General features: G+C 55.9%; 1 protein-coding gene across 2 annotated transcripts; it reads right to left on the reverse strand.

The window, feature by feature from the left end:
• On the reverse strand, positions 1 to 24310 carry Zdhhc7 (zinc finger DHHC-type palmitoyltransferase 7). 2 transcript variants are annotated; one of them, XM_027933060.3, is made up of 8 exons: positions 24195 to 24310; positions 13746 to 13831; positions 11217 to 11547; positions 5542 to 5666; positions 3741 to 3837; positions 3093 to 3174; positions 2133 to 2263; positions 1 to 1610 (listed from the first exon to the last, which is right to left on the reverse strand). In XM_027933060.3, exons 3-8 carry the CDS (start codon positions 11529 to 11531, stop codon positions 1434 to 1436), a joined length of 927 nt encoding a protein of 308 aa, XP_027788861.1. In that variant the 5' UTR covers positions 11532 to 11547; positions 13746 to 13831; positions 24195 to 24310; the 3' UTR covers positions 1 to 1433. The 2 variants fall into 2 exon arrangements, with proteins under 2 accessions (XP_027788861.1, XP_027788860.1); XM_027933059.3 differs by lacking the exon at positions 24195 to 24310 and adding an exon at positions 23785 to 24051.
• Between the last annotated feature and the right edge of the window lie 1781 nt (positions 24311 to 26091).

Genomic DNA, 26091 nt, shown 5'->3' on the forward strand with positions numbered 1-26091 from the left:
AACTGTCGCTTGGTGACTTTATTTCATATAAAAGTTACACTGAGAGGAGAGTGGAGTCAAGTATACTTGAGCTGCACACCTGCCCGCTCACGGGGCCCAGCCACCAGTGATGATTCTGTCTGATGCTCAGGATATGCACGGTAAGAACCTCCCACAGAAGCCCAGCGCCGTGTCCGGTCCAGACACAGATGTGCCAGTGAATGTGCAAAACATCCTTGCAGCTCACTGTCCGGGGTCACCCCTGCTGCACTGTCCCTCTGGCTGTGACAGTTCACGCCTCTGCAGTGACTCAGTCCCATGATCTGCCACATGGCCAGAACCGGCTCAGCAGGCCCCTCTAGTTTGCCTCCACAGCAGGAGACGCCCAGGGGAGGACAGGAGCAGTGGCCGGGGCGGAAACACCCCCTTCCCAGCACGGAGGCCTAGGGCTCCCTCAGCTGCTCCCTGGGGGTGGGCGGCACCACGACCAGGTGAGTTAAGGCAAGTCCCCACGAGGGGAGCTGTTCTTTCTGGCATAGTTTTGAGCTCACACCAAGGGTCCAATTTCATCACCTGTGCTGTGGGTAGAGAAGCAAACATAAAAACCAGAGCCACTTGGAGGTGCCCTCCAGCTCGGACCTCAGGGTCACCTGCACGGAGCCCGCACCTGCCCTGCAGCCCAAGGCAGCCCGTTCCCGCCTTCCGCCTGCACAGGCCCCGGCTGAGGCCGCCGCCTCCCACTGAGGGCCAGGTCCACATCGCTATTTTGCCTGGAACACCAAAAAAAATCAGTGGCAAGCCCTCAAGCGCTGTGGATTTTTAAAGTAAACACAGGAGAGCGACAGAGGACCACACGGAGGACTGTTCTTTGGATGGAGGTTCGCTCCGGCCTGCAGTACATTCATTGCCTCCTGGCAGGGGCGCCGCGCTCACCCCTCTTCCCTGAACTCACCTGACTGCTGCCCACAGCCCGACACAGCACGCCAGCGACACACATGCACACACGCACACAGACACACAGACTTGCAGCAAGGGTCAGGGGGCCTCTCCCGGGGCAGCAGGGAGGGCTCCAAAAGCCGTCTTCGCTGTCCGCTGCGCTGCACCACTGTGACAGTGCGATGCTCCAGAGCTCGGAGGCCACGGTCTGCGGCAGCCTCCGGCAGGGCCAGCACGGCTCTGGCAGCACCGCCGGAGCACAGGGGTGCCCACGGCCCATGCAGCACCCAAGTAAGTCTCCCTAAGAGATGCCACTGCAGGGAGGAGATGGCACCCACTCCAGCGTGGCTGCGTACCCTTCAGGCGAGATCTGGGGAGGGCCCACCGCGTGGCCCCCAAGGCTGCTGGCTGCAGGCCACGCTTGCCCCACTGATCGCCGATGCCATCAGGAGGCTGATGCCCGTCCAGATCCAAGTCAGCAACAGAGTCCGAGGACAGTCCCAGCCCGACAAGAGGCCTCACACCGAGAACTCTGGGCCTCCTCTCCTGGGTCTAAACTGCAGTCGCCTGAATCGGAAGCCAACAAAGGGGTTCATCCAGAGCAGTGAAGGAGGACCCCCAAAGACGGACTTCATCCCCTCCCACCGCAGCCTCCGCTCCCAGGTGGGCTTCTCGCTTTTCAGCCTCTCGATCTCCTGGAAGCAGAAGACAAGCAAATGGCTGCAGTCTGGGAGGGCCAGCCACAGACAGGCCAGGACAACAGCTGAAACAGGGACATGTCCCCAGCCTCTCATGCCACCACACTCTGAGGTGCCCGTGGGGTGCAGGGTGGTGGGCACAGTGGGCTCCCCTTCCTGCCTCTGCCAACCTGGACCCTGATGCTAAGGAACACGGACCTCCAAAAGCACAGCCAGGCTGCAGCGGTCTGGTCAGACCTGTGTCCGTGTGGCCAGCCCGGCCGGCCCACGGGGCTCTGCCCCACTGCGCCCCAGCACCCCTACCACCACCCCCCCACACTCCCTGAGCCCTGCTCTAGGACAGCAGCGATAGGACACGGGAGTTCACTGAGCCCCTGGGGCTGCCAACCTGCCGCTGCACCTGCCCAGCTCGGCCAGCCTCACACCAAGCCGACTTGAACCCGCACTGTGTCCATGCAAGCAGTGGCGAGGGGAGCCCGCAGAGACCCGGCCCCACGCCCAGGCTTGGGGAAAGCCTACCGTCTCGTCGTTGCATATGGAGTGGATCTGGGTGCCAAACATGACTGCGGTGAAAGTGAAGAACAGAAGGCCCTCAAGGCACAGGAAGGTCACCAGGGCTACAGTTACTGGAGGTGAAAAGCCACTGCACTCTGAGAAGAGAGCAAGGCAGCTGAGGTGGCAGGCTGGCACACCAGGAACCCCACCGTGGGCCCGGGCGCAGTCTGCCAGGCATGTGCGTGAGTGTCAATGGCAGGCCTCTGTGCCCCAAGGAGCGGGCCAGCGCTGCCCTTCCAGCCACTTCACACCGCTGCTTCCTGCCAGCAGTTCCTACGACCCTGGACCTGTGCTGGCCTCACAGGAACCACTTCTCACCCATGGCCTGGGGGCAAGCCTGTCCCACAGCCTGTCCAAGGCTGGACAGTCACCTGCTCTGACAGTGCTCCCTGGCTTCAGTCAGACCCAGCAGAGCAAAGGAGTGCTGTGGTCAGGGCCAGCCAGCCAGCCACCAGGAGGAAAACACGAGGTCTGGTGGGAATGGCACTAACGTCCCTCTAGTCTGAAACCCTGCAAAATGCAACTAAAATCATTTAGCAGGAACTACTGACTAAGGAAGAAGGATCACATGGCTTTAGTCACTGCAAAATGGCAGTGTGAGCTCAACTGTTCTCTTCCTTTTTTGTACTAGGGGTTGAACCCAGGGGTGCTTAACCACTGAGCCACATCCCCAGCCCTTCTTATATTTAGAGACGGGGCCTCGCTGAATGGCTCAGCACCTCTCTGAATTGCTGAGGCTGGCTTTGAACTCGGGATCCTCCTGCCTCCGCCTCTCAAGTGCTGGGATTACAGGCGGGCGCCCCCGACCCGGCATATTCTCTTCTTTAAAAACTTCAGTTCCTGAAGTGACAGCAAGGACCCCTTCCAGATTGGGAAATGGACTGCCCGATGCCCCCGCCCACGGCACCTGAGAGCAGCACTTACCAGTCCACTGCCCTCGCACACAGGAGATGAACTGCAGCCCGCAGAGAATCAGGGCATGGACCGAAGACAAGGCTATATACATCTGGAAGGAGAAGCCTGGTTAGTGGCCTCCTGACAGCTGCTCCAGAAGCCTTTTATTTGTTTGAAAAAACAAGGCAGAAACAAGCGGCCATTGCTGACACCTGCCCGCAGTCCAGCATCTCGGACCAAGTGAAATAACCATGGAAACTGTGGAGCAGGTGCAGCGCGTGTGTCTCCCAGCCCAGCGCCTTGAAGCCACGGCAGCAGGATCGCAGGGCCCAGGCCAGCCCCAGCAACTTAGGGAGGCCTGCCTCCAAATGAAAGCTAAAAAGGGCTGGGGACATGGCCCAGTGGAAAAGCAGGCTGGGTTCAATCCCTGGTACCGAAAAAAAAAAGGAAAAAAAGAAACAAAAAACTGTAGAGGAGGGGCCCACTGGCAGCGTCGGACACCAGGAGGACACGGAACCAGAGCCAGCACCTCAGGTGACAAGAAAGCTCCCACCCTTGGGTGACTCCTGCCCGCGCTGGCTCCGGGGGCTCAGGATTCTGGAGTGAAGGTTGGCGGGAAACTGGCCAGGTGTCAGGATTCTATGTAACGAATTTTAAATTCAGAAACATTTTACTCACAGTGAAGAGTACAAAAAATCTCTGATTCTTTTCTCCCACGCAGTTGTTCACCCACGGGCAGTGATGGTCCATTTTCCGAATACATCTTTTGCAGATACTGAAAGAAAAATCTGACTTCAATTTTCCATGCTCCAGGGAAACCAGAGAACAAAACCAAATAAAGCCACAGGTGGGGAAGCGTCAGAGCCCAGGTAACCCAGCGCGACAGGACACCCACAGTGCTCGCTCACGCACACCTGGAAGTCCCTAACTTGAATTCACTTTGACTGAGTGCCTTCTGTTCCCGAGGAACAGAGTGCCAATGTCACACGGAGCCCACCCCACCACTCCCAGGCTCTGCAGCGAAGCTGGACACGCACTCCTAGCAGTGACCCTCCTGGTTCTGTGAGTGTGCAGGTTTCAGTAAAAACCTGGAATTGAACTTCAACATTCAGGAAAGGAAAAACTCTTGGTACCTTGAAATGATTCTACCAGAGTCCAAATCGTCCATTGTAACCTGTATGTCTTGTTCTTCCAACTGTACTTTATTTACTTCTCCAAACTATTCCACACTTCCACACCTCCAACCTTAACTAATTTGCCACCGATTATATTTTAGAAATGGCTCCGGCTGTTATCAAGCTGAGCATCTGTGGCAACAGCTCTTAACTCCTGGTGACTTTACTTTCTGTTCATGGATACAGTTTCTCTGCCTGATTTTTTTTTTTTTTTTTTTTTTTGGTACTGGGGATTGAACTTGGGGGCACTTTGCTACATCTGAGCTATATCTCCAGTCCTTTTTGAGACCAAGTGTCACTATATTGCTAAGATCCTCCTGTCTCAACCTCCTGGGAATCATAGACATATGCCACCAAGCCCAGGTCTCCGCCTGATTTCTACTGTATCTGTTAATCCAGTAACTTCCAAAATGTTTCCACTTCATCTTTTTAAACAGATTTGAGATATAATCTGTTACCACAACAGTCTGCCTAAATTTAACAGTGATTTTTTTCACTACAGCTGCAGAATTGTGAAAAGCACAGCATGCCCCCTACAGTCACTATCCATTGCCCCGCCCCCAAGCCCAGGGCTCCTCTGCTCCCTTTGTACCGTGGCATCTTTGGGTGCTTTCTGGCCAAGGTGCAAGACCAAACAACAGCCATGAAGTAGACAACACAACTCCTATCAGCTCTCTCTAGCTGGAGGCCACTGAACGGCCCCAGCTCATTTTCATTCTGTTCATCTTGGCAAATCCTGACCCACTACAAAAAAGACACTGGCTTTACAAGACCCTTAATTTCAGCTTGAAAGTAGAAGATAGAAGACTTCTGAGGATGTTCAAGGAAAGGGGAAACAGTCCAGGCTGCCACGCTTCAACCCCTGAAATCCACACCCCCTCTCCAGGAGGAGACGTGGTCTGAAAGGCAGGGCGGGGCAGGGCGAGGTCCAGCAGAAGGCCGGAGCCGGGTGGGCGGTCGAGTGCCTATGCCTGCCCGCACTGTGCTCTTGGTCCTTGTCTTAATGACTGGTGTTTGCAAGCATGTCCAAAAGAACCTGGCATCTAACTGCAGCCCCCCAAAAGTGAGGGTAACTGTGGGCACGTGAGAACTCCTTATCTGGATGGAGGACCCTGGAATGGGGGTGCGGTGGGGGTCTATGCCTCCTCCTGGACTCCACGTGGGCTAGGAGGATGCTCAGTATTCACACCTGCCCATGGCCCGTGCCCTGGAAGCCATTCCTCACAAGCCTCCCTGGCTGGAGGGACCCCCAGCCTGCACTGTCCCCAGCTCTGCAAGGCACAGGCTGACGGGCTGGGCGGCACCTGCAGTGGTGGGCGCGCTCCGGCTTGATGCAGCAGCACTTGGGGCACTTGTAGATCACCTCGCCGGGCTTCAGCTGCAGGCTCTCCAGGTACTCTTTTGTGGCGTTTCCCTTGGGCACTGCCCCCTGCAGCACAGAAATGTGTTTTAGTTGGGAAGAAAGGGAGGTTTAAAAAAAAAAAAAAAAACAATTTAGGAATTCATCTTAGATTTTATCTATCATCAAAAATTCATAATGCTGTGTCCATCACTTAGAGCATATTAAATATGAAAAGTGACCCTGACTCAGGCGAGTCCAGACTTTTATTTTACATAAAAATAACAAAAAAGAAATTCCTTATTATCCTTCACGTACTGCCAAGTGACCTTGGCAGTTTCTAGCCTAAAGCAGGGCACACCAGAGGTGAGGTATGCTCCAACGCAGGGGCCACTGGCAGTCCCCAGCCTGCGGGCTCCACTTCCCCCACCCGGCTAGAGGGGAGGGCTGCTCTCGTAAGCGCTGGGGAATGATGACAAAACCACAGGAACAGGCACTTCCCTTCCTGCTGTCACAGTCATGTCACGCTTCGCTCTCGGCCAACCTCCTCCACAACATCCACACACAAGCCAAAGTCCCCAGTCCAAGTGCTACCAGAGCTGGACCAAGGTGAGCGAAGGCAAAGCCATGTGAGAGGCAACCAGGAAGGCCAAGGGTCACCTACGAAACAGGATGTGGACGGAAGGTCCGGGAGGAGAGCGCTGGACAGCTGAGCAGGCTGCTCTCTGGGCAGTGGAGATAGGTAATGAGAATTTGTTTCTGGGAGACTATTCTGGAAGTTGTGTCCAGGTGGAATGAAATAGGCAAAACTGCCTGGAGTTCTGAACGCCTCCAGGTGGGACAAGGTCTTGCCTGGTGTCAGCTCAGAGTCTGGGTCTGGTCGGAAGCACAGCACATCTCTGGACAGAGACACTGCTGTGGCAGCAGCCCAGGCCACATGGACAACGCCAGCAAGAAGACACCCCGGGGCAAGGGCTTGGGAGCTGAGGCCCTGCCAACAGCTGGAGAGTCTGAAAGCCCAGAGACTGGGCTGTGGCCAGAGCCAGGGACCTGCACCCCTGTGGGTGAGTGCCACCAGCCTGGGCCTGAGGCCCGTTCAGGCCAATGTGCTGCCCCACCCACCTGTGACTCTGAAGCCCTGGCAGTGGGGCCCGTGTCTCCCAACACGCCCACTGTCTTCCCTAGAAGCGCGGAAAGCGGCAGGTTTCAACTTTCTTGTCTTTAAAAATTCAAATGAACCTAAGTAACTACGTTCCTTACGTCCCACAGTCGGAGTCTGTGACCAAGATTCCTCCAACAATAAGCACCTCGTCACCCGCTATGACCTCACCAAATCCCTAACACCGCAGCTACCCACAGCGTGTCAGGGGTCTCCCCAGTAAGGAGATGCACTGGATCTGAAGCCTCAGCCCTGAACTGTGCAGACGCCACCTAAGAACAGAGGCTCTAGAGGTTCTGAACGAAGCCATGGCCAAAGCCACCTCCTGCTCTGGACCACTCTCGACCTGTGGGCAGAGGAAGGCAGCTTCTCGGGGGCAGCGAGCACACCCCCGCGACCCGCAGAACTTGAGGCTGTGGCTGGCCTTCAGCACCTTGCGTTCTCAGTGTTCCTACTTTTGTCTTGCTACGGATGGACGGGCCCCGGGGGCCTTCTGCCTCGGCCTCCGAGGAGCGGGGACCGCAGGCGTGCACCCCGCACAGGCTCAGAGTTCCCTCTGCTGCGCAGAACCCTGGGTGATGGTGAGGCTGCTGCAGGGCACGGCACGGGTCCGCAGGAGGCTCCACCTGCCCAGAGGCCCTGTGGTCTGTTCCCTGTACCTTGCAAGGCGAGGCCTGGCAGCAGGTGGGCTGTGAGCCAGTCACCAGGCCTTACCAGGACGCGCTGGTCGGCAGGCACGGGAGCGCCCTGGGAGACCACTCTTCACTCTGCCGCAACACGCCTTATGTAAATGGAGGGTTTTTCTAAAATGCTTCCAGAACGTGTCCCACCCAGCTTCCTCCTCCCCACCCGCTGGCCCAGATGGTGTCCCCCACGGCTGCTTTCTGACTCGAGCTGCCTCTTTTCCAGCAGCCATTTGCCTCCTACCTGCCAGGTGAGGGAAACCAGACCGAGTCTTGGCGACAGTGTACCCACTCACGTCACACGCCAGGAAGGGACGCTGTGCCATCAGGCTCGCCTGCCTTTCTCCACCTCTTCCATCTGAGCCCAACTCCCTGTCACACACCCTGGACACCCAGGACCTAGCCAAGGGGCAGGGCTGGGCCTCATGGTCCACCTGTGGACTCAGGAAAGGCGAGTCCCGGGCCAGGTCAGTAACTGCAGATCCACAGGACCATGCTGCTTCGATTGGAAAAGACCCCAAGGAAAGCCACTGTGGGGACCTCGGAGAGGAGCTAGAAGAGCAGGGAAGTAGAGCTGGAAGCCAGCCACATGTGGCCCGCCCGGGGGGCATCAAAGGGGAGGTAAAACAGCAGGAGGACCCAGCACAGCGGAGCTCCTGCAGACAGCCAAGGCGGTGCTGGGTGGGGCACGTGCTGCTGGCGCCGTGGCCGTCCTGCGCTTATAGATGAGGTCTACCCTGAACGACGGGGGAGCACACCAGGCGGTCAGCACTGGCCCCGAGTCTGCAGCCTCCTATGAGAAGCTGGCAGGAAGCAGGAGCTATGGAGACACAGGGCAGGGCAAGTCCCTCCTGGCCTCTCACCCCAGTGCAAACTCGCTGTCCCTTCTCGGGGCGCCCCGGGGTTCCTGAAGGTCCAATGGAAGACACTGGTAGGGCCTGGAGGCTGGCTGCTGCGCAGACAGAGGGCGCTGCACAGGGACGGGCCCTGTGTGACCCCAACATCAACGCTGGTAAGTCTCTGTCACCAGCAGCGGGGCTCAGCTCTTCACGAGATCTCTGACTGCCAACGCAACACACCAGCCCTTCCTCCTCATGCGCCTCTCTCAACGTCCCAGTGACTACTTTCCACGACAGGAGTCCAGCTACTCCCAGCAAGCATCGCCAAGTGCTGCTGTGAGGACAGCAGCTCCACCCCGGGCGGCATGAAGGTTCTTGTTCTGCCCACGGCGGATGCTGCACAGCAAGAGCACAACCTGGTAGAGAGCAGGAAGCAGCCCCACCCACCCTGGGCAGGGGCAGGGACACGTGACCTACTGAGCCAGCCAGAAACACGGATTTGCAACTTAAGGATTATAACTTGATCTGGTCTGAGCGGCCTCCCTTCTTCCCCAGGCCAAGTGAGTGGGGAGCTGGGGCACTAAGGAAGGCAGGCACGAGCCCAGGGGCAGAGGAGGCCAGGGCATCTGCCAGCCATGACAGCCCGCTAGCGGCCAGGTGCCATCCCGCCATGGGCTCCTCAGTCTGACTTTTATTGAGTCCCAATAGCTTCTACACAAAGCCACCAGAGCCCTAATACGTGACACAGCCGAAGAAATGACATCCAAAAGGACAGAGATAGCAAAAGCAACCAGCACCCGAGACGTGCTTGAGCCTCGACCACTGGGGCCCCTCATCACAACAGATGGACGTGGAAGCGTGGGTGGGGACGCAGGGAACTGCACACCCCAGTGGGAACGGGAGACAGCGCAGTCCCCCTGGAGAACAGTCTGGTGTTTCCGCAAACAGCTCCCACATGAGCCAGCAATTCCAGTCCAAGTATGTGCCCAAAGACAGGAACACATGTCCACCCAAAAACCTATGCTTGGAAATCACAGCAGCGCTGCTCACGGTGCCCTGAACTGGCAACAGCCCAAATGCCCACTGAGGACGGCGGCTGTGAACACTGGTCCATCCACACAGTGGAAGATATGGAGCCCTGAAAAGGCCCTGGGAGCTGACGCACTCTGCAGAGCCACGCTGGGAAACACACTGCCCGGGAAAGAAGCCAGACGCAGTGGTCACTGACTGTGCGGCTCCATCTGTGTGAAATGCTCTGAGCAGGCAAATCTGTGGGCAGGAAGCTGGTCAGTGGCTGCCAGGGACTGGGAGCACCGATGGGGAAGGTGTGGAGCTTCTTTCTGGGTGACGGACATGTTCCGAGATGGCCCGAGGCGGTGCTGTACAACTCTGAATGCACAAACAGCCAGTGAACTTCACACGGCTGTGTGGGTGGGAGGTGACACCGTCTCCATGCCTCTTCCCGCCGGTCCTGTCCTGGTGATGCTGCCCTTGCCATTCTCTGCAGGGAGACAGACGCTCCTCCTGCCCTGCCCTCCGGCTTCCCTGAGAGCACTGAGGCCTCTTCCTATGGAGAAGCGGCAGGCAGGACTGGGCCACTGAGTAGCCAATGAGGGTCAAAGGCAGAGGCGCCCAGGACAAGGGCACTGCCAGCTGAAACAAGTGCCCAGAGATTGCCCCCAGTCCTCCTCCCTGTCCCCAGCATGCGTGAGCAGGAACCTTCCACAGGCCTGGGCCTTCACCACAGATGTCCAGAGGCTTTCTCCACCCAGGGGGCAGTTGTCCACGGTCACTGGGCTTTCCCACACTGCAATATTCTACCAGAGATTGCCAAGGCAGCCCCTGTCCCAGTAGCCCTAGATCAGAAAAGGGTGCAGTCCCAGGGGGGCCTTTGCTCCATAAGAGGAAATGAGAAGAGCCCTTAGCGGTCATGGAGGTGCAACCCTGCAGAAGGCCCCCCACCTCGGGCAGACACCACAGCACGTCACCTCCAGCTAGGACACCGTCCTATTCCCAGGGATAGCTGCCCAAGGCCACTAGTACCCAAGCAGGAGAGAAGGTGAACAGTATACAGAAATCCCCACGTGATGGACTCGGGCCCGCACACGTTGGTACAAGCCACGCTTTCAGGCTGGCCAGTAGCAGGCCATCCTTAAAAAGCAGCCGCGACCTCACCTACCAAGAGCTGTGAGCACAGCAGCGCCCAGAGGACGCTGGCAGCCGGACGGGAGCCCAGTAACGAGGAGAGCAAAGCAAAAGTCCTGGGCCAGCGGCGTCACCCCTGCTTTAACGCAGCGCAGAGAACGTTCAAGTGGGAAGTCAGCAGTGGCTGCCTTTCGCCACCCTCCTGCGTGGTCCCCAGACCACAGCACCTGCCAAGCTCTGGGTAGCCTGGGACCCCAAGTCGAAGGTGGGGGGTACTTGAGCTGGAGGGTCTGCGGGCTGCCGAAGCCACCTGTGAGAACAGCTGGGCCCTGTGCAGCGGCCTCAACTCCACGCGGCTGTTGCTCCCTGAGGGCAATGGCCACACCTGCAGCACAGTGACCAGGCTCCTCCTCCCTGCTCCAGTGGCAGGTGGGACCTCGGCCTTTTACCAGCCAAATGACCCTACGGACCAAAGAGAAAGTGGCAGAGCCACAAAGAACTACGTGACACCCATGAGGGTCAGCAGGGGTGACCCCTGGAGCCAGGTCTCTCAGCCTCAGGCTGCCCTCAGGGGAGGACACTCCAACTAGGAGGGATTTTAGAAACTACCTGCCAGAGGTCCAGGACCATGGAGCAACACAAACCCCGTCTCAGAAAAAGTGCTCCAGCAGCTTGGAGCCCCCTTCCGCCAACGCGCGTGTGCACTGCCCTCGGGCAGCTCTGCTTTCAGTAAGACATGGAAGTGTCACTAAAGCCTGCACCCAGAAATTCACGACAGCCCGAGGCTGCACAGGCGACAGCAGCGGGTACTCACAGGGTCAGTGAGCATGGTTCTCAGGTGCGAGGACAAGGCGAGAACCGCCAAGCAGTTGAAGATGACCCCGTTCACCACAGAGTACCAAAAGTCTTTGGAAGGCAGCAGCATGACAAATGTCACCACGAAGTCCGCATAGACGACCAGGAGCCACGTCATGACGGCACAGACCATGCCACAGCCGTCGCGGATGAACCACACCCTGTCGGCCACGTCCGCCTCAGAGGAAGAGGAGGACGAGGAGTCGTAGTTGTCATTTTCAGCCAGCAGAGGATGGTGCTCGATGTCCCGCAGCCTGTGTCCTGATGGCTGCATGATTCCCCAACACGCCCTGCAGCGGGGACAGAGAGCTGGTGAGGCTGTGAGGACACACCTGTGCCCCGGTGCTCCAGCCCGCACAGGCTCAGAGCCACCTCAAACATGATGCCAGTCGGCCCTTGGCCACTTCACCAGGCCAGCCACGCACACGACACAGAAAAGAACTTAAGCAGTCAAGGGCTGGACTCCAGACCTGCTGCCTGGGTGACCGTCTGCTGTGCATGAATGACAGCAAGTCCCGGGTGCAGACCAGACCTCAGGAGACCTGGCCCCACGCCAGGGGACAAAGAGGACGAGAGGGTGAAAAGGGTGGCTACGAGCAGGTCCAGAGCCCACGGAGCAGAGGACCTGCCGCACCCACCCTCTGCCACCTTGGGGTGCAGACAAGAGAGGCCCAGCCAGCACCAGCAGCAAGGGGGACGGACAAGGGGCGCTGGAGGCAGCGCACGTGTCCCCTGGGCTCAGTCCTTCCCCAGGCCGTCTCCCCTTCTCCCTCCCGTGCTGCGGGCTCCTATTTTCAACCTGCTCTTCATTTTACACCTGCTTCTAGAATGTCCTTCATCTCTCTGAGAAGTCCTTTGAGAGGTCTGGACACCACGCAGGACTACCCAGGACGAGGCCTGCAACCATCTGCCAGCACCACAAGCAGGGCCTGGCCACACAGCTGCCGGCTTCTCTGCCTCCTGAGTTGGCAGGGCCGCGCACCGGCCGCGGTTCGAGGCGCTGACCACCTCAGCCCCCGTCCTGCTTGCCCTCAACCCCTTAGAGAGGCTTGTCTCCCCTCCCTGTCCCGTGTGACTGGGTGCTGGCTTGCCACAAAGGCATAGGTGACCCTCTCTTTGCTTGCACCTAACGGTCTCCTGAGAGCTCCACACAGCTTCTGAGTGAATCGTGGCCAAGTCCAGGCGCACCAAGGCCTTGAGCTGAAAAATCCCTCTGACCACAGCCATTGTGCCGAGTCCCTCAAGGAGGACATCCTGTGAGAAAGGGGCTTGCTGGCCGGCAGCAAGCCCACAAGCTACACTCCCGTCAGAGAGCAGGACCCTGTGAGACTTTTAAAGTAGCACAAGCTGACACCCGGGCTTCCCTGCGGAGACCCTGTGGCAGCCTCCATAGCGCAGGATGCGGCCTGTGGCCACTGCCCTTCCTGGAGACGTGGACGGCAGGGGCATCTGTGGAAGACATGCACCCACAGACACTGCAGGCTGGCAGTGGCAGGGCACTCCTAGAGAGGCACATCTGGGTGGTACTGTGTGAGGCTGGACTCTTTTGTTTTTTGGTACAGGAATTGAACCCAGGGGCGCTCTACCACTGAGCCACATATCCAGTCCTTTATCTATTTATTTATTTTTGAGACAGGGCCTCCCTAAATTGCTTAGGTTGGCCTTAAACTTACAATCCTCCTTCCTCAGCCTCCCAAGCCACTGGGACTACATCCATGTGCCACCACACCTGGCTGATATTTGACTCTTAAGTGCCAAGTCTATAAAATTCACTGGACATCGATAAGAAGATTGAAGTCCAAAAAGCACTTTATTTTCAAGATAACAACGATGAACACAGCAAGGGCTCCGCCCTGGGGGAGAAGGCACCTCGTCAGGTGCTGAGTCACTGGGAGCACGCTGCAGGAGCACACAGCAGGGAGGGAGGGGAACTGCGGCTCCTCCACCCAGAGCCCGATACAAAGTCTGGGGACAACGGAGCCCACAGCACAGCACCTGAGATGCAAAGGCAGGTGTGCCCGCCACTGCCCTACATGCCAAAGCCACCACTCTCACTGCTGTCCTGTGGTGCTGCGAGGGAACCCGGGGCCGTGGGCTGGCTGGCAGATGCTCCTCCACAGAGCGATAGTCACTCCTGCAGGTCACTCTGGGAGAGCCCGAAGCAGCATGCAGAGCTGGCACGACAGGCTCGCTGCATCACAGGTTCTACCAAGAGGGCTTCTGTCTACACCCCTGAGCTCTGCCTGAGGCCACAGTAAACAAAGACAGTTCCCAGAACAAGGAAAGCTAAGCCCGGAGTGTGTTATTAAGGGGACAAGCACCTAAAACTTGCCATTTCATCTGCACCTGAGTTTCTCCATCTGTAACCCTGGCCACACTCCTAACCCAACAAGACCCCTCCTCCTGCTGCCTGCTGCCTGCAACCCCGGGCTGCTCCTGCGCGCGCACTCACACCTGCCAGCTGCTGGGGGGCGAGTCGCCAGCTTACCTCACAGGTTATTTCTGAACGTCACTTGGACATTTTGGGTCTTTTCTTCAGGATCTTAAGGTGCATGCTGTCCTATGTGATAGGATCTGAAAGACAATAAAATCAGATCAGAAGTTATTTATTTTATGACAGAAAAGTGTGTGACATTTCTTCAGACATGGTTAATCTCCGAGCCTCTACCAGCCACCTAACATTTTACCCATGAAGCTTTCATACAAACCACCCTTCACCAGGAAATCAGTGCTATTCTAAGTTTTGTTGTTGTTTTCAGAGAGAGGAGAGAGAGAGAATTTTTTAATATTTATTTTTCAGTTTTCGGTGAACACAACATCTTTATTTTATTTTATGTGGTGCTGAGGATTGAACCCAGTGCCCCCCCGCATGCCAGGCGAGCGCATTACCGCTTGAGCCACATCCCCAGCCCAACTCTTCTGGTTTTTTTTTGCCAATAAACTGAATGACCCTCCTGGAAATGGTTCATTCTGTTGTTTTGCTTTTTTTAAGACTGGGTCCATGATGCCCCGGATCATCTTGAACTTCGGACTCGGGGTCCTCCTCCCTCAGCCATGTGCCACCACGCCAGAATGCACTTTACTTCAAATCTATTTTTCTCTCCTGCTTTTTTAGCCCTGGTGCTACATACAAATCTGTAAGCCAAGATCCCCAGGGATAATCCAGCCCCAACCTGGCTGACCTTTATTTCAACCATAGCAAACTCTTTTGCTAGCCACGCGACAGGGGTTCCAGGGAAGATGGGAGAGAGGAGCTGAGGAGGTGCTGGTCGCTGGACAGGCGCCCAGGGGAGGAAGCAGGCCAGGCAAAGAAAGCTGCTGGAACTGGGCACAGGGCACCTGCTTGTGGAGCTACCTGGGGCTCATTCCCATGGGGCTCCCGGAACCCCAGCAGTTGGAGGGTACAGGGACCCTCTTAGGAACACAGAGCTGGCCCAAGAGCAAGGTGCAACGAGACGCAGGGGACCCCAGAGAACGCCAGGTCCGTGGAGGTCCCAGGAGGAGGAGGCCAGGGCCCCCCTAGCCACAGAGGTTGCAAAGGCCTCATGCAGCTCCGTCCTGAGAATGAAGAAAGCCTACACACGTGTCTTCACTGCCAGAGTCGGGAGGGGGCAGCCACAGGCCCCCACTGCAGCACCAGAGCCACCAAGGGAACTTGCTTCTGCCAGGTCCCCGGGCAGCAATTCTGACAGCGAAGGTGACACAGATTAAAGAGGAAAAAGCAAGTTGCTACAGAAAAACCTGCAGAGAAGCAGAGGACTGGTCACCCTTGGTCACCCTTGCCAGCCAGGGAGGCAGAGGCAGTAAAGCTCCAGGCGAGGAAAATGAGGAGCACATGCTCAGGGCTTTAAAGGGAAAGCTCTACTTGACGAAGAACGGAGGATCCAGAGGTGAGCTGAAAGCAGGAAGCAAAGGGGTGTCCTCAAATCTGGGGCAACCGGGCGGGTGAAGGAACGGGCCCGGACACTGACAGCGCAGTAAGAGCGCAGGAGCAGAGCCGCGGGCTCCCGTGCTGGGCCAGGGGGCCGTCCTTTCTACACAGGTGTGCTTCCCCGAGGCCGCTGTCCCAGCTGGCGAACATCTGGACCACAGCACAGTGTACTGGGTGGACCCTCACCACACACGCATTGCTCCAAACACTGGACCTAGGCCACCTTTGTTCAGGAAGACTGCTGCGTGCCACCACCTGGTGTAAAATAAAACCAGTGACTACCAAAAAGAGGACGCAACAAGAAGAAATGGAGAAAGGAATCCCAAGCAGGCACAGGGCACGAAGAAAGCTTCCAACGGCACAGCTAGGGTCACCTTCTCAAACCAGAGCAGAAACTGAAACAAACAGAGGGACACTGAGAACTTCCTGGTTACAGAAAACACATGATGGTAAAGTTCAAAACTGAGAAGCAGGACTGGGAGCAAGGGAATGCCCAGAAAAGACCCAGGGGGACAGAACAGACCCCACAAGGAAGGTAGGAGGGCAGCTGTCCTGAGACAGCAGCATCTGCCACAAGAACACCACACAGTGACACGGGCCCCAGCTTCGTGTAATAGAGAACCACCAGGAAACCACTTCCACACCACAGGTCCAGCCAAGGCACCGCAGCAAGGAAAAGTCGCACACAACAGCCCTTCCAGAGGTGGGACATGGCCCGAGGGCCAGCAGCCTGTCCACTCCTTGTACCATGATCCCTCCAAGGAAGCGCTGCTCTGCCTGAGTGAGCCCTAAGTTGCTGCCTGTGGTGGAACAAGGTGCTCTGAGCGGATGAAGTGAAGGGGAGGGCAGGGGTTGCAATCCTAGCAACGCGGGAGGCTGAGGTAAGAGAATCTCAAGTTTGAGGCCAGCCTCCACAACTTAGCAAGGTCCTATCTCAAAATAAAATAAAAAAGCCTGGGGATGTAATCAGTGGTAAAGCACCCCTGCAATAAATCCCTAGTACCCAAATAAAATACTTATAGAGACTTTATTCAAGCATCTAGGTCACAGCCAACAACTTTAAATGCTAAATGATATCTTGCACTGTTTTCCAATGAGCTTATCTTAGCAACATTTTAAAATCATAAGCTGGTTTGAAACTGCTGAAATGCCAAAGCAGGGATCAGGCAGAGCAGAAATCTTCCAATGAGTCCAAATCCCCGATGATGTTTATAAACTGGAAAAAGTAACCAACACCCACCATTGGGAAAGTGGCCTGATGCTTTCTCAAAGTGAAACCACCACCACAACCACCCTACGACTCAGTGAGTCCACATCTCAGCATTTGCTCAAGAAAAATGAGTACAAATCAGAATAAAACTTGTAAAAGCTGCTGGTAGCCATCTATCCCAAAAGCTAACCAGAAAAATCGAAGGGGCCACCAAGAGGAGATCACTGAGCACACCGCGACACCTCATATAAAGGAATGCCAGCAACAGCAGGGACAATCTCAAAACTACGAAGTGTGACTGCACCTGTATGACACAGACACCAGGCCAACAGAGTGACTCGAAGGAACTCTGAGGGCTGGGGCTGGAGCTCAGTGGTGGAGCGCTTGCCTAGCATGTGTGAGGCCCTGGGTTCGAGCCTCAGCAGCACATATGAATAAATAAAATAAAGGACAACAAAAAAATATTTAAAAAAAGAAAAAGAAATCCTAATAGGAGTTTCAGCACCAGGGAAAAGGAGCAAGGAGAGCCCCAAGGTGGCTTCTAAGTCGACGGACATGACCGTATCGGGACACTATGCATGGAGAGGGAAGTGGGTCACACAGGCACCAGCACTTGTCCGGCAAAATTCACTAAGCTGCTTAAAAAAACAACGAACTGTACGGGTGACACATTCCGTCGCGTGTCAGCCATGCCTCAGTAAGGACGGCCGAACTCAGGTCTGCAAGGCGGACAGCGAAGGCGCAGAGGCCGCGTATGGCTGCGCTGCTTTCTTCCCATACAGACGGTGCTCCCCAGTCAGGGCCCAGCGCAGATGGACGGCCACCTGCAGCTGCAAGCAAGTTTCTTAAGCTCTTCCTCTTACTTTTCCCCATGGCCACAAGTAAAGTGTATTTCACCAAAACATACTGAAGTCAGCCCACAAAGGCGAGGACTGCTCTGGTGATCGGCTGCAAGGGAACGCGTCAAGGTGTGACGCTTCAGCACTGCTGTCTAGGCAGGTGCAGTGGCACACACCTATGATCCCAGCACCTTAGGAGGCTGAGGCAGGAGGATCCCAAGTTCAAAGCCAGCCTCAGCAACTTAGCAAGGCTATCTCAAAATAAAAAGCAAAACGGGCTAGGGATGTGATCTAATGGTTACGCATCCCTGGGTTCAATCCCTAGTCCAAAAAAACAAAAAGCTATTTAAGCTTCTCATTGCTTTGCTGTTCACAATCACTGATGACCTCCAGAAACGGAAAGAAGTGAATCTCTGCTGCAGGCTAGCAAGCGTGCAAACGCCCTGCCAGGAGAGACGTGGAACCGCACTCTAGCTTTGGCCCAGGAGCTCTAGAACCGGCAAGGTGGGAACGAGCCTTGCAAATAACACTCCCAAGTCAGGAGCACAGTGTGAACGAGAGACAACAGTTAATTCTGTGTAAAGGACAGAGAACTGTCAATCAAGAGGACAGCATGGGCAGCCTGCAGACAAGCAAGGCATGGACCAGGGAGAAAAGGGACAGTTCAGAGGCAGGAAAGAGGGGGAGAGGGTCACAGCATGGAGAAGGGAGATGTGACCAAGAGGACAGGACTAGCCCTCCAACAAGTCCTCTGAATGCCATGCTCAGGAGCCTGGAGTTTGGGGCTTCATTCCATGGGCATGGGAGGCACCTGAACTCAGGTAAGAGAACACGTTTTAAAAATATCACTGTCAACAAAGCAGAGACTGGCAAGAGGACGGTGATCGCAGGAGGGGGAGCAGGAAGATGGCAGTGGGGCCTGAAAGACAGAGACAGTCACACAGGCTCAGGGAGAATGTGAAGATCAGGGCACACTGGATATGACAGGCCTGCAGAGCCGCCTGTGGACGATGCTGACCTAGAATGAGAGGCCCCAGCAGAGGTGTCAGGCACAGTGAGAGCAGGTGAGCCAGCCACAGACCCAAGAGACTGCAGAGGTGTGACGGTGGGAGTGCAGGGACAGGACATTCAAGGAAGGAGGCCAGGCAGGTGTGGGAGGAGGAGGGGAGGCCAGAGCCGTCCTTCACCCCAGATGGAGCACTGGCTGAGTGGATCGTCGGGACCTTTTCCCAGCACTTCAGCAGAGGGTAAGAGCTGGGAGATCCGTATTACAGAAGAGCTCCCGTAGACCCCTGGGATGGCGAGTCCATGAGGAGTCAGCCTCCAGCCTGGGTCCCTGTGCTCCATCCAAGATTACCACGTTGCACGCTGTCGTGACAGTTTATCCTGCCCGAGAGCCTAGGCAGCCCCTAAGTGGATACTACGGCGACACAAGAGGTGAAACACAGTTAGGCCAAGGAACTAGGAGCACAGAAGTGAAGAAGCCGCCACACGGCTCCGGTTTCTTTTTTTCTGACTTCCTATTTTGAACTTTTCTTGCAACCACGTAAGCAATACAGGCAGGTTTCTGTTTTTAAGGAGTGAGGGTCCAAGTCTGCAGACACAGGGGACGAAGCCACGGAGAACAAAAGGGAAGAAGATGAAAGAGAGAAACTGTTCCAAGAATGGAAAGGCAGAGCCACAGCCCTGAGAGACTTGCAAAGCACACGTGCGGCCATCCCGGGCTTCAACCGGCACTTACGCCAAGCCCTGCTCCAGGACGGGCACTCGGAAAAGTGGAAGCAACTGAGACGCCCTCCAAAAGGTGGTGGGGACCTACACCTCAGCAACAGGAAGATGCACACTGCCCACACAGGACAAGCCAGAAAGAAGAGCCGAGGCTGCAGACTGCAGGGTCCTGACTTCATGGCACCCCACAGGAGGCAAAAGCATAGGTGGCAAACAGACCCCTGGTTGCCAGGGGTTGAAGAGTGGGTAAGGAGCAGGGGATTCTCTTACAGCAGTGTCACTACTCTGCATGGTACTGACGGCCGACACATGCCACTATGAACTGCAACACTGCCTGCAAATTTTACAAAAATCCTTCAGGAGGCCAGGGTGTCTCAGAGCGGGCCTGATCATCAGGAGAACAACAAAATCTTTTTTGTTGTTGTTCCAGAGATTGAGACCAGGGGTGAGTAACCATATGCCCAGCCTGTTTTTACCTTTGATTTTGAGACAGGTCTCACTAAGTTGCTAAGGCTGGCTTCGAATGAGCAACTCTGGTCTCAGCTTCTCCTGCAGCTGGGATTATAGGCGTGGCCACCACACCTGGCAGAACAACAAAATGTCACCCATGGCCTCAGGAAGGGGAGATGAAGGGAGAAGGTCAAGCACTACGCCTGGGCAGGCCACCAGCCTGGATAAGTGCCTGTGCCAGGGTGGGGCACTACAGAGGTGCAAAGAAACACAGCACTGGGACCCTCCAGAGCACATGGCTGCAGCTGTGTTCTTAGGTGTTCTTTCCATCGACTTGCAGTCGTGAAGTGTTGCGCTATCCTTCCAATTCTACCAGTAACGCCTGCCTTATGAAACCACTGCTCTCTCCTCGAATTCTAAAAGGCAAACTAACTAGACTTCAAGAAAAACACAGAGAACATTAACCCGACTAAAGCTAAGTGGCAACAATACACTGACATGTGATTCTTACTGCAAATGGTAACCTTACGTAACCTTTCTAGAAATGTCTTTTACGTTAAAATACTTAGTCACTCTAAAACACTACTTGTACGCTGCAGATCACAAATTCAGCAAATTAAGAGAACACAACAAGGAACCAGGGAGTGGGAGGGGAAGCCAGGCTCCGGGCGGGTGGTGCTGCCCGGTTACTCTCACCAGCCACACCTCAGTCCCTCCCTGACTGTTCCACAGACTCTAATGGGGGCACACCCAGCCTGGGCCCTTATCTACAGGTTCTCCAGAAATGACCTCAGTCCCACACAGCTAGAAAAAGAAAACTGGTAAGGTGCCACAGGATCTAATGACAGCTACTCAGCAGCCCCACCCAGGGGGGTCAGAACAAGCCTCAGAGCACCCCCACCCACCAGCGCTGGGCACTCACTGCCTGTGCTCATTCGCAGACCTGGGTCAGATCTGTCACTCCCAAGCCTGGGGCCCAGCCTCACTGCCTTTGCAGAGGCCCCCCGCAGTCCAGAGCCCTGCCTCGTCCCTCACCCTCCTCCAGCTGCAGCCCTACCCCGTCATCAGCTCAACAGGATGCTCCAACAGCTCCCAGCACTCCAAAATCCTTGCTGAGTGAGTGCGAAGGGGTGTGGAAATGAGGCGCACACGCCAGGAAGCATGAGGACTCTGAGGAACCGCCAGGGGAGAGGGTGCGCGGAGCCCTGGAGGAATGGAGTGGGAGAGAAAGGCAAGGGGTGATGCTGGAGGGGCTGGAGGGAGGTCAGCTCAGCCCAGGAGCTCCTCAGGCAAGGCCGCCTCCACCCCCGCACTGCGGCCACGGCATTCCATAGTGAATAAGCCCGCAGATACTCTAGATCCAGAAAGAAAAAGAATCCTGAACTCCCAAATCCAGAGTACGATGGGACTCTGGCGTGCTAATGACATACTTGGCTCTCAGTTTCAAGTCACTGGAGGGACAGGCATTCATCGCACACCTACCATGTCCAGGAGCTTTACATACAACACAGGCCACCTGAGGGCCAGGCGCTACCAGCTCAGGATGAGGAAGGAAACGGTCATGGAGATGGGTCAGTGGCTGGCTCAAGCCTGCAGCCAGCGCAGGTGGACTCCGCCACACTCACTGCAAAGCACTGCCCTTAGAAGGGCACTCCCTCCCACGAAACTGGAACAGGGAACCGTGGAACTCTGAGAATTCAAAGCGCTCTGTGAGGCTGCAGAAGTTGTCTGGAGAGCGCCTGCTCTCACTGACCGAGCGTCCTCCTCACCGTCCTCAGGGAGCCCGCCAGCCTGGCACAGAGAGGGCCTTTGAGTTAGCAGCATTCCTGGTGCAGCCAGGGCTTACTCAGCAGCTCTTCACCTCCACGCCAAGCTCCTCCCACTTCACTCCTGGGTGCCAGAGGACACTTCTTGCTTTTGGCTCTGCTCCTTTCCTTATCACCCTCTGCACACTTAGGCAGCCCTCATCCTTGGCTTGCACACCTGCCAAACTCGTCACTAGGTTCCAACAGGTCATCAGGTCACTAGGTTCCAACAACCCAGGACAAGGCTGTGGAGGAGTCACAGTTCAAAACTGCAGCACAGGTCCCCAAATCAACCAGGTCCCAAACCTTCCAGCACTGCTCTACTCAATCTGGACCTCCAGACCTGTTCAGGGTCACTCCCCCGTCCCCACATGATGCTCATTTTGGTTCCCTTTACCAAAATGTCACACTTCTGTGCTTCTGCTCCTGCAGGTTGCCCCCTCCGAAGCCACATCCATTCTGTCTTTCCAGACAACTTTCAAGTGCCTACTACCTACAAGACATCGTAGGATTATGAGTTTTCAAAACCATCAGGTGCTGACCAATATAAGGCACTGCCTTGGCCCCATGAGGAGTCTAAATTTCATTAGAGAAGTAATAGGATTCTAATGACCATTTTTCAAGAATAGATTTGGCAGCCTATAGGGCCAAGATACAAGACAAGAACAGGTTTGTGGATGGCAGTAAGAAGCCAATGCAGAAATGACCAGAGGCAAGTGGTGGAAAATGAGAACCCTTAGTCCCCACAGCAGGCAGCCCCAAGCACAGGTCACCACTAGCCTGAGGAGGGAGGGACTCTCTTCCTAGCTGCAAGGGGAAGAGTCTGATGAACGTCAGAAACACTTTAAGTTTCTTTCCTTTTTTAAAGGTTGGCTAGGCTAGTCTCAAGCAATCCTCCTGCCTCGGCCTCCCAAGGGTTGGGTGCACACTATTATACCTGGCTTTTTGGAGAATGAGTTCAGAGAGCTCTCTCGGGGTCTGTCTTCTCCTCAATCTAGAAGTCATCAATCAATGGCAAAGCAAAGTAGGACGGGCCCAGGAAAGAAGGGATGCTGCGTATTAAGAATTTAACCTTACCAAGAGAGACTGGCCTTTTTCCTGGGCTAACAGTGAGACTCAGGGTGGACTCTGGCCATACCAACACAGCCCCAGTTTACTGGAAACAAGATCAACCAAGAGGGCAGTCAATCATGCCTCCCAACTGGAAGAGGCTCTGGTGTAACACTCCATGCACTGTCACGCATCAATGCCAAGAGTGTTCTGCCTCCACAGGGAGGGGACAACAGAAGCATTAGCATTTGGTACTTCCCAGAGCTCCATCCTATGTGCTCTTCCTGGGTTGGTTTTAATCAGTAGCCTTTTTCTGTAACAAACCATGACCACAAGGACTGATACTTTCAGTGAGCTTTGTGAGGCCTTCCAGTGAAGTACTGACCCTGAGGTTAGTTTTAGGTCCCCTCACTTCAACTTGCAGTTGGTGCCAGAGGATAGTCTGGTATGAAGTGGGACTGTTCCCTAGAACTCTGTAGCTCTATAATGCTCACGGTTGACCTCAGCCTGTCTCAGATGCTGCAAATGAGGTGGTACAAGACAAGGTATGGACACCCACCCTGGCCTGGAGATCAGCTTCGGAAATAAGCATTTCCAGTGAGAAGAGGTGGCTTGATTTTGTACTTTGTGGTCTACTCCAGTGTTTGGATCTCTTTTCCACAAAACAATCATGTATTACTTCTATAATTAAAAGACAATTTTTAACAAACACATCCCCAAAGACTGCTTTAGGAAAACTATCTTATGTAGTCATTCTGCATGGACTGCTGATGGGGGGAGTTCAGAGTCACCAAGAATACTGCTTTCAATTTCAAATTATTTCTAGTCCTATTCCTGAGCATGTTATTTATGTCACAGGAATCAATGCCAGCAAATAACAGATTCAAAAAAAGAAATGTAAAATTATGTCCATATTGACCAAATCAAGATCATGTAAAGTTCATTTAGTACTTTGTCTCTTACTTGGAGCCACTCACTAATACTTTTCCTTTCCCCACCCCCCTTTTTGAGGCATTGGAGATTGAAACCCAGCTGCGCTCAATCACTGAGCTAAACCCCCAGCCCATTTTATTTTGACACAGGATCTTGCTAAGTTGCTTGGGGTGGCCTTGAACTTGCCTGCTGATAGCTGGGATTACAGAGTGCACCTCCAGGCCTGGCCACCTTTCCATTCTAGAAGAGGATGTGTTTTTACAATACACGGATTAGCAGGGCTATAAAGTCCCCAGTGACTAATCTGCCTGACTCTGAGACACTGGAAGAGGAATCCTTTGCAGGCAGCCCGGGAACCCCCCAGGCGAACTCCGGGGTGCACACGGCCCTTAGGTCTCCAGACCCCGACCCTCCCGCGACCAAGGGCGCCCAAGACGTCATGCCCGGGGAGCACTTCTCTTCATTCCATTTTCTCAAGTCCCCAAGTTCTGACTTGCTAGAGTCCACGGCACCGACCGAGGCCACCTTCCGAAAGGAGACCTCGGGTCAGGAAAAGCTGCAGGACGTGCAAACCGACCTACCATCCAAGGCAGCATAAAAGGACGAGGACGCGGGCCGAGGAGCGCACGCCCGGGCCGGGCCCGGCTCACACGCGCCGCTGGCCGCCGGCGGCCGCGCAGCCCCGTCGCCGCGATCCAACTGCCACGGGAAACCGCTGGTTCGTGAGCCAATAAAACGCGCCCGTTCCGCGGCCGAGGGACGAGGCTCCGGGGCAATGCCGGCTCCGAGATCCACTGGCTGCCCCGCGGCGCTGCCACCGGCGCGGGCGGCAGGGACGGGCAGAGGGAGCGGGCGGAGAGCCCCGGAACGCCGCCGCCGCGAGGCAGGGCGAGGGCGGGCGAGAGCGGCGCGGCCCGCCAGCGCCCCGGGCGCAGCCTCGGCCAGGTTCTGCGGCCCCGGCCCCGGAGCCCTGCGCGGCCCGCAGACTCACCCGAGGCCGGGCGCTGCGGCTGCTCCCGGCCGGCGGCGGCTGCGGCGGCCGGGGCGGGGGCGCATGGTGCGGCCGCGCTCACGCCCGGCGGTCGGAGAGGGCGGCCGCCCAGCAGTCTTGGGAGCGCGAGCCCGGCGGGCGAGCGCGGCGCGGTCCGGAAGTAAACCGCGGGGTCAGCGCGCCGCACGCGCACTTCCGGCCGCGCCGCTCGGACGTCGGGGCGGCTCGCGGGGCGCCGGAGCTCGGGGCCCTCTGCGGCCAGGGCCTGGGATCGGCGACTGCTCGAGGAAGATGGCCCTGTGTCCCAGGACCCTTCGCTGGAGCGCGGGGTCCCCCGAACCGAGCCCCGGAGAGGAAGGACGGGCTACGGGTGCCGCAGGGTCCAAGCCGCGCCGTCCGGCGGCAGGTGCGGCGCGGGGCCGAGGACCGCGAGCGGAAGCGACCCCGCCCTGCCGGAGCCCCTCTGCTGCGGGCTTCCGGGTGCGGACGAGCGCAGCCCGCGGGTTCCCGGTGCGTGTGCTGCTGGTTCTGCGGAGGGTAGCGGGTGTCCGGCAGCGCTCGTGCCCGCGGCACGTCGTGGGCTAGAAGAAGGCGACGGCGGCCGCCCAGGGGCCCGTCACACCGTCTGCTAGCCGCGCTCTCGCTCCCTGCAGCTCCCTCCAGCCAGATCCTGAAAGTGGGAGGTGCATGAAGGCCTTGTACCAAAGTCCCAGCCTACGGGCTTCGCGTTGTGAGGTCGCCCCCTGCACGTCGTGTGGTCGGTGCCCCGCACTCACGCGGCTCTGGGCTTGCTCTCTCCTAGTGTCGCCGATCCCTTAAGGCGGTGGCCTCCAGTCCGCTCTTTTTCTTCTGAAAGGGCGATTGTCTTTTTTTAATTTCTATTATTTCTTAGTTGTAATTGGGCACAATACCTTTATTTTATTTATTTTTATGTGGTGCATTGTCTTTTGATAGCACCGAAGACTGCACGCCTCCGCTGTAATTGGGGTATAATTGCACAGAGCAATATTAAAGCTTTGTGTGTACCCCGGGGCGCTCTGCCACTGAGCCACACCCTAGCCCTTCTGTAACAAGGTGCACTTGGTGCTTTGACTTGATCCCTTGTCGCTTTGAAACTTACATGTTTTTTTTTCCTTTTTCCCAAAATTCTTCCCCCTGACCTTCTCTTCCCTGATCTCCTTTCCCCTAACCTCCTTCCTGATCTTTTTCTCTCTGATCTTTTACCTAAACTTTACCCTGATCATCTCCTCTCTGATCTTCTTTTCTCTAAACTTCTCCTTTCTGATCTCTCCTCCCCAATCTCATTTTCTCTGGATCATTTCTATAAAAGCCCCCTGTTCCTGCAGATGGGCAGGATCACAGTCTTAGGGACAGGAGTCCCCTTGTTTCTCCTTTGCTAGCAAAGCAATAAACCTGCTTTTTCCTTTTTCTCAAGACCTTTTCTTTGTTGTTAGGTTGCTGTCCAGGACCAGGATCACACTTTGGGTTATAAAGCAACTAACACTGAGTAGTGGGTTGTAAGTTGGTGAAAAATAAGTGCAGCTAGAGGGTCTGTTTGGGTTTCTCCTGGTAACAGTCTCATCTTGGGCAAACATTCTGCCTCTGGTTTTCAGCAGCAGGGTCTTGTGACAGGTCTCTTGACAAGAGCACAAGGAGCCCTGCCCCGTGGCACATGGCTGTAATCCAGCAGCTCAGGAGTTCAAAGCCAGCCTCAGCAGCTCAATGAGACCCTGGGGAGGATCTGGAGATGTGGCTCAATACCTAGCACCAAAAAGAAAACAAAAGAGCACCACACAAATTCAAGGCCAGCCTCAGCAATTTAGTGAGGCCCTGTCTCAAAATTTTGGGAAGAAAAGCCAGGCACTGAGGTGCACACCTGTGATCCCAGCATCTTAGG

This window comes from Marmota flaviventris, chromosome 18, assembly GCF_047511675.1.
Source record: "Marmota flaviventris isolate mMarFla1 chromosome 18, mMarFla1.hap1, whole genome shotgun sequence".
NCBI classification, from domain to species: Eukaryota; Metazoa; Chordata; class Mammalia; order Rodentia; family Sciuridae; genus Marmota; species Marmota flaviventris.

What these genes read in the sequence shown, in the direction of transcription:
- Zdhhc7 (XM_027933060.3), bottom strand. Translation starts at nt 11,531, where the DNA reads ATGCAGCCATCAGGACACAGGCTGCGGGACATCGAGCACCATCCTCTG. An exon ending in GAACCATGCTCACTGACCCT is followed by an intron (nt 5,667 to 11,216) that starts GTGAGTACCCGC and finishes TCTGTGCTGCAG; the next exon opens with GGGGCAGTGCCCAAGGGAAA. An exon ending in TGTGCGAGGGCAGTGGACTG is followed by an intron (nt 2,264 to 3,092) that starts GTAAGTGCTGCT and finishes CTCTCTTCTCAG; the next exon opens with AGTGCAGTGGCTTTTCACCT.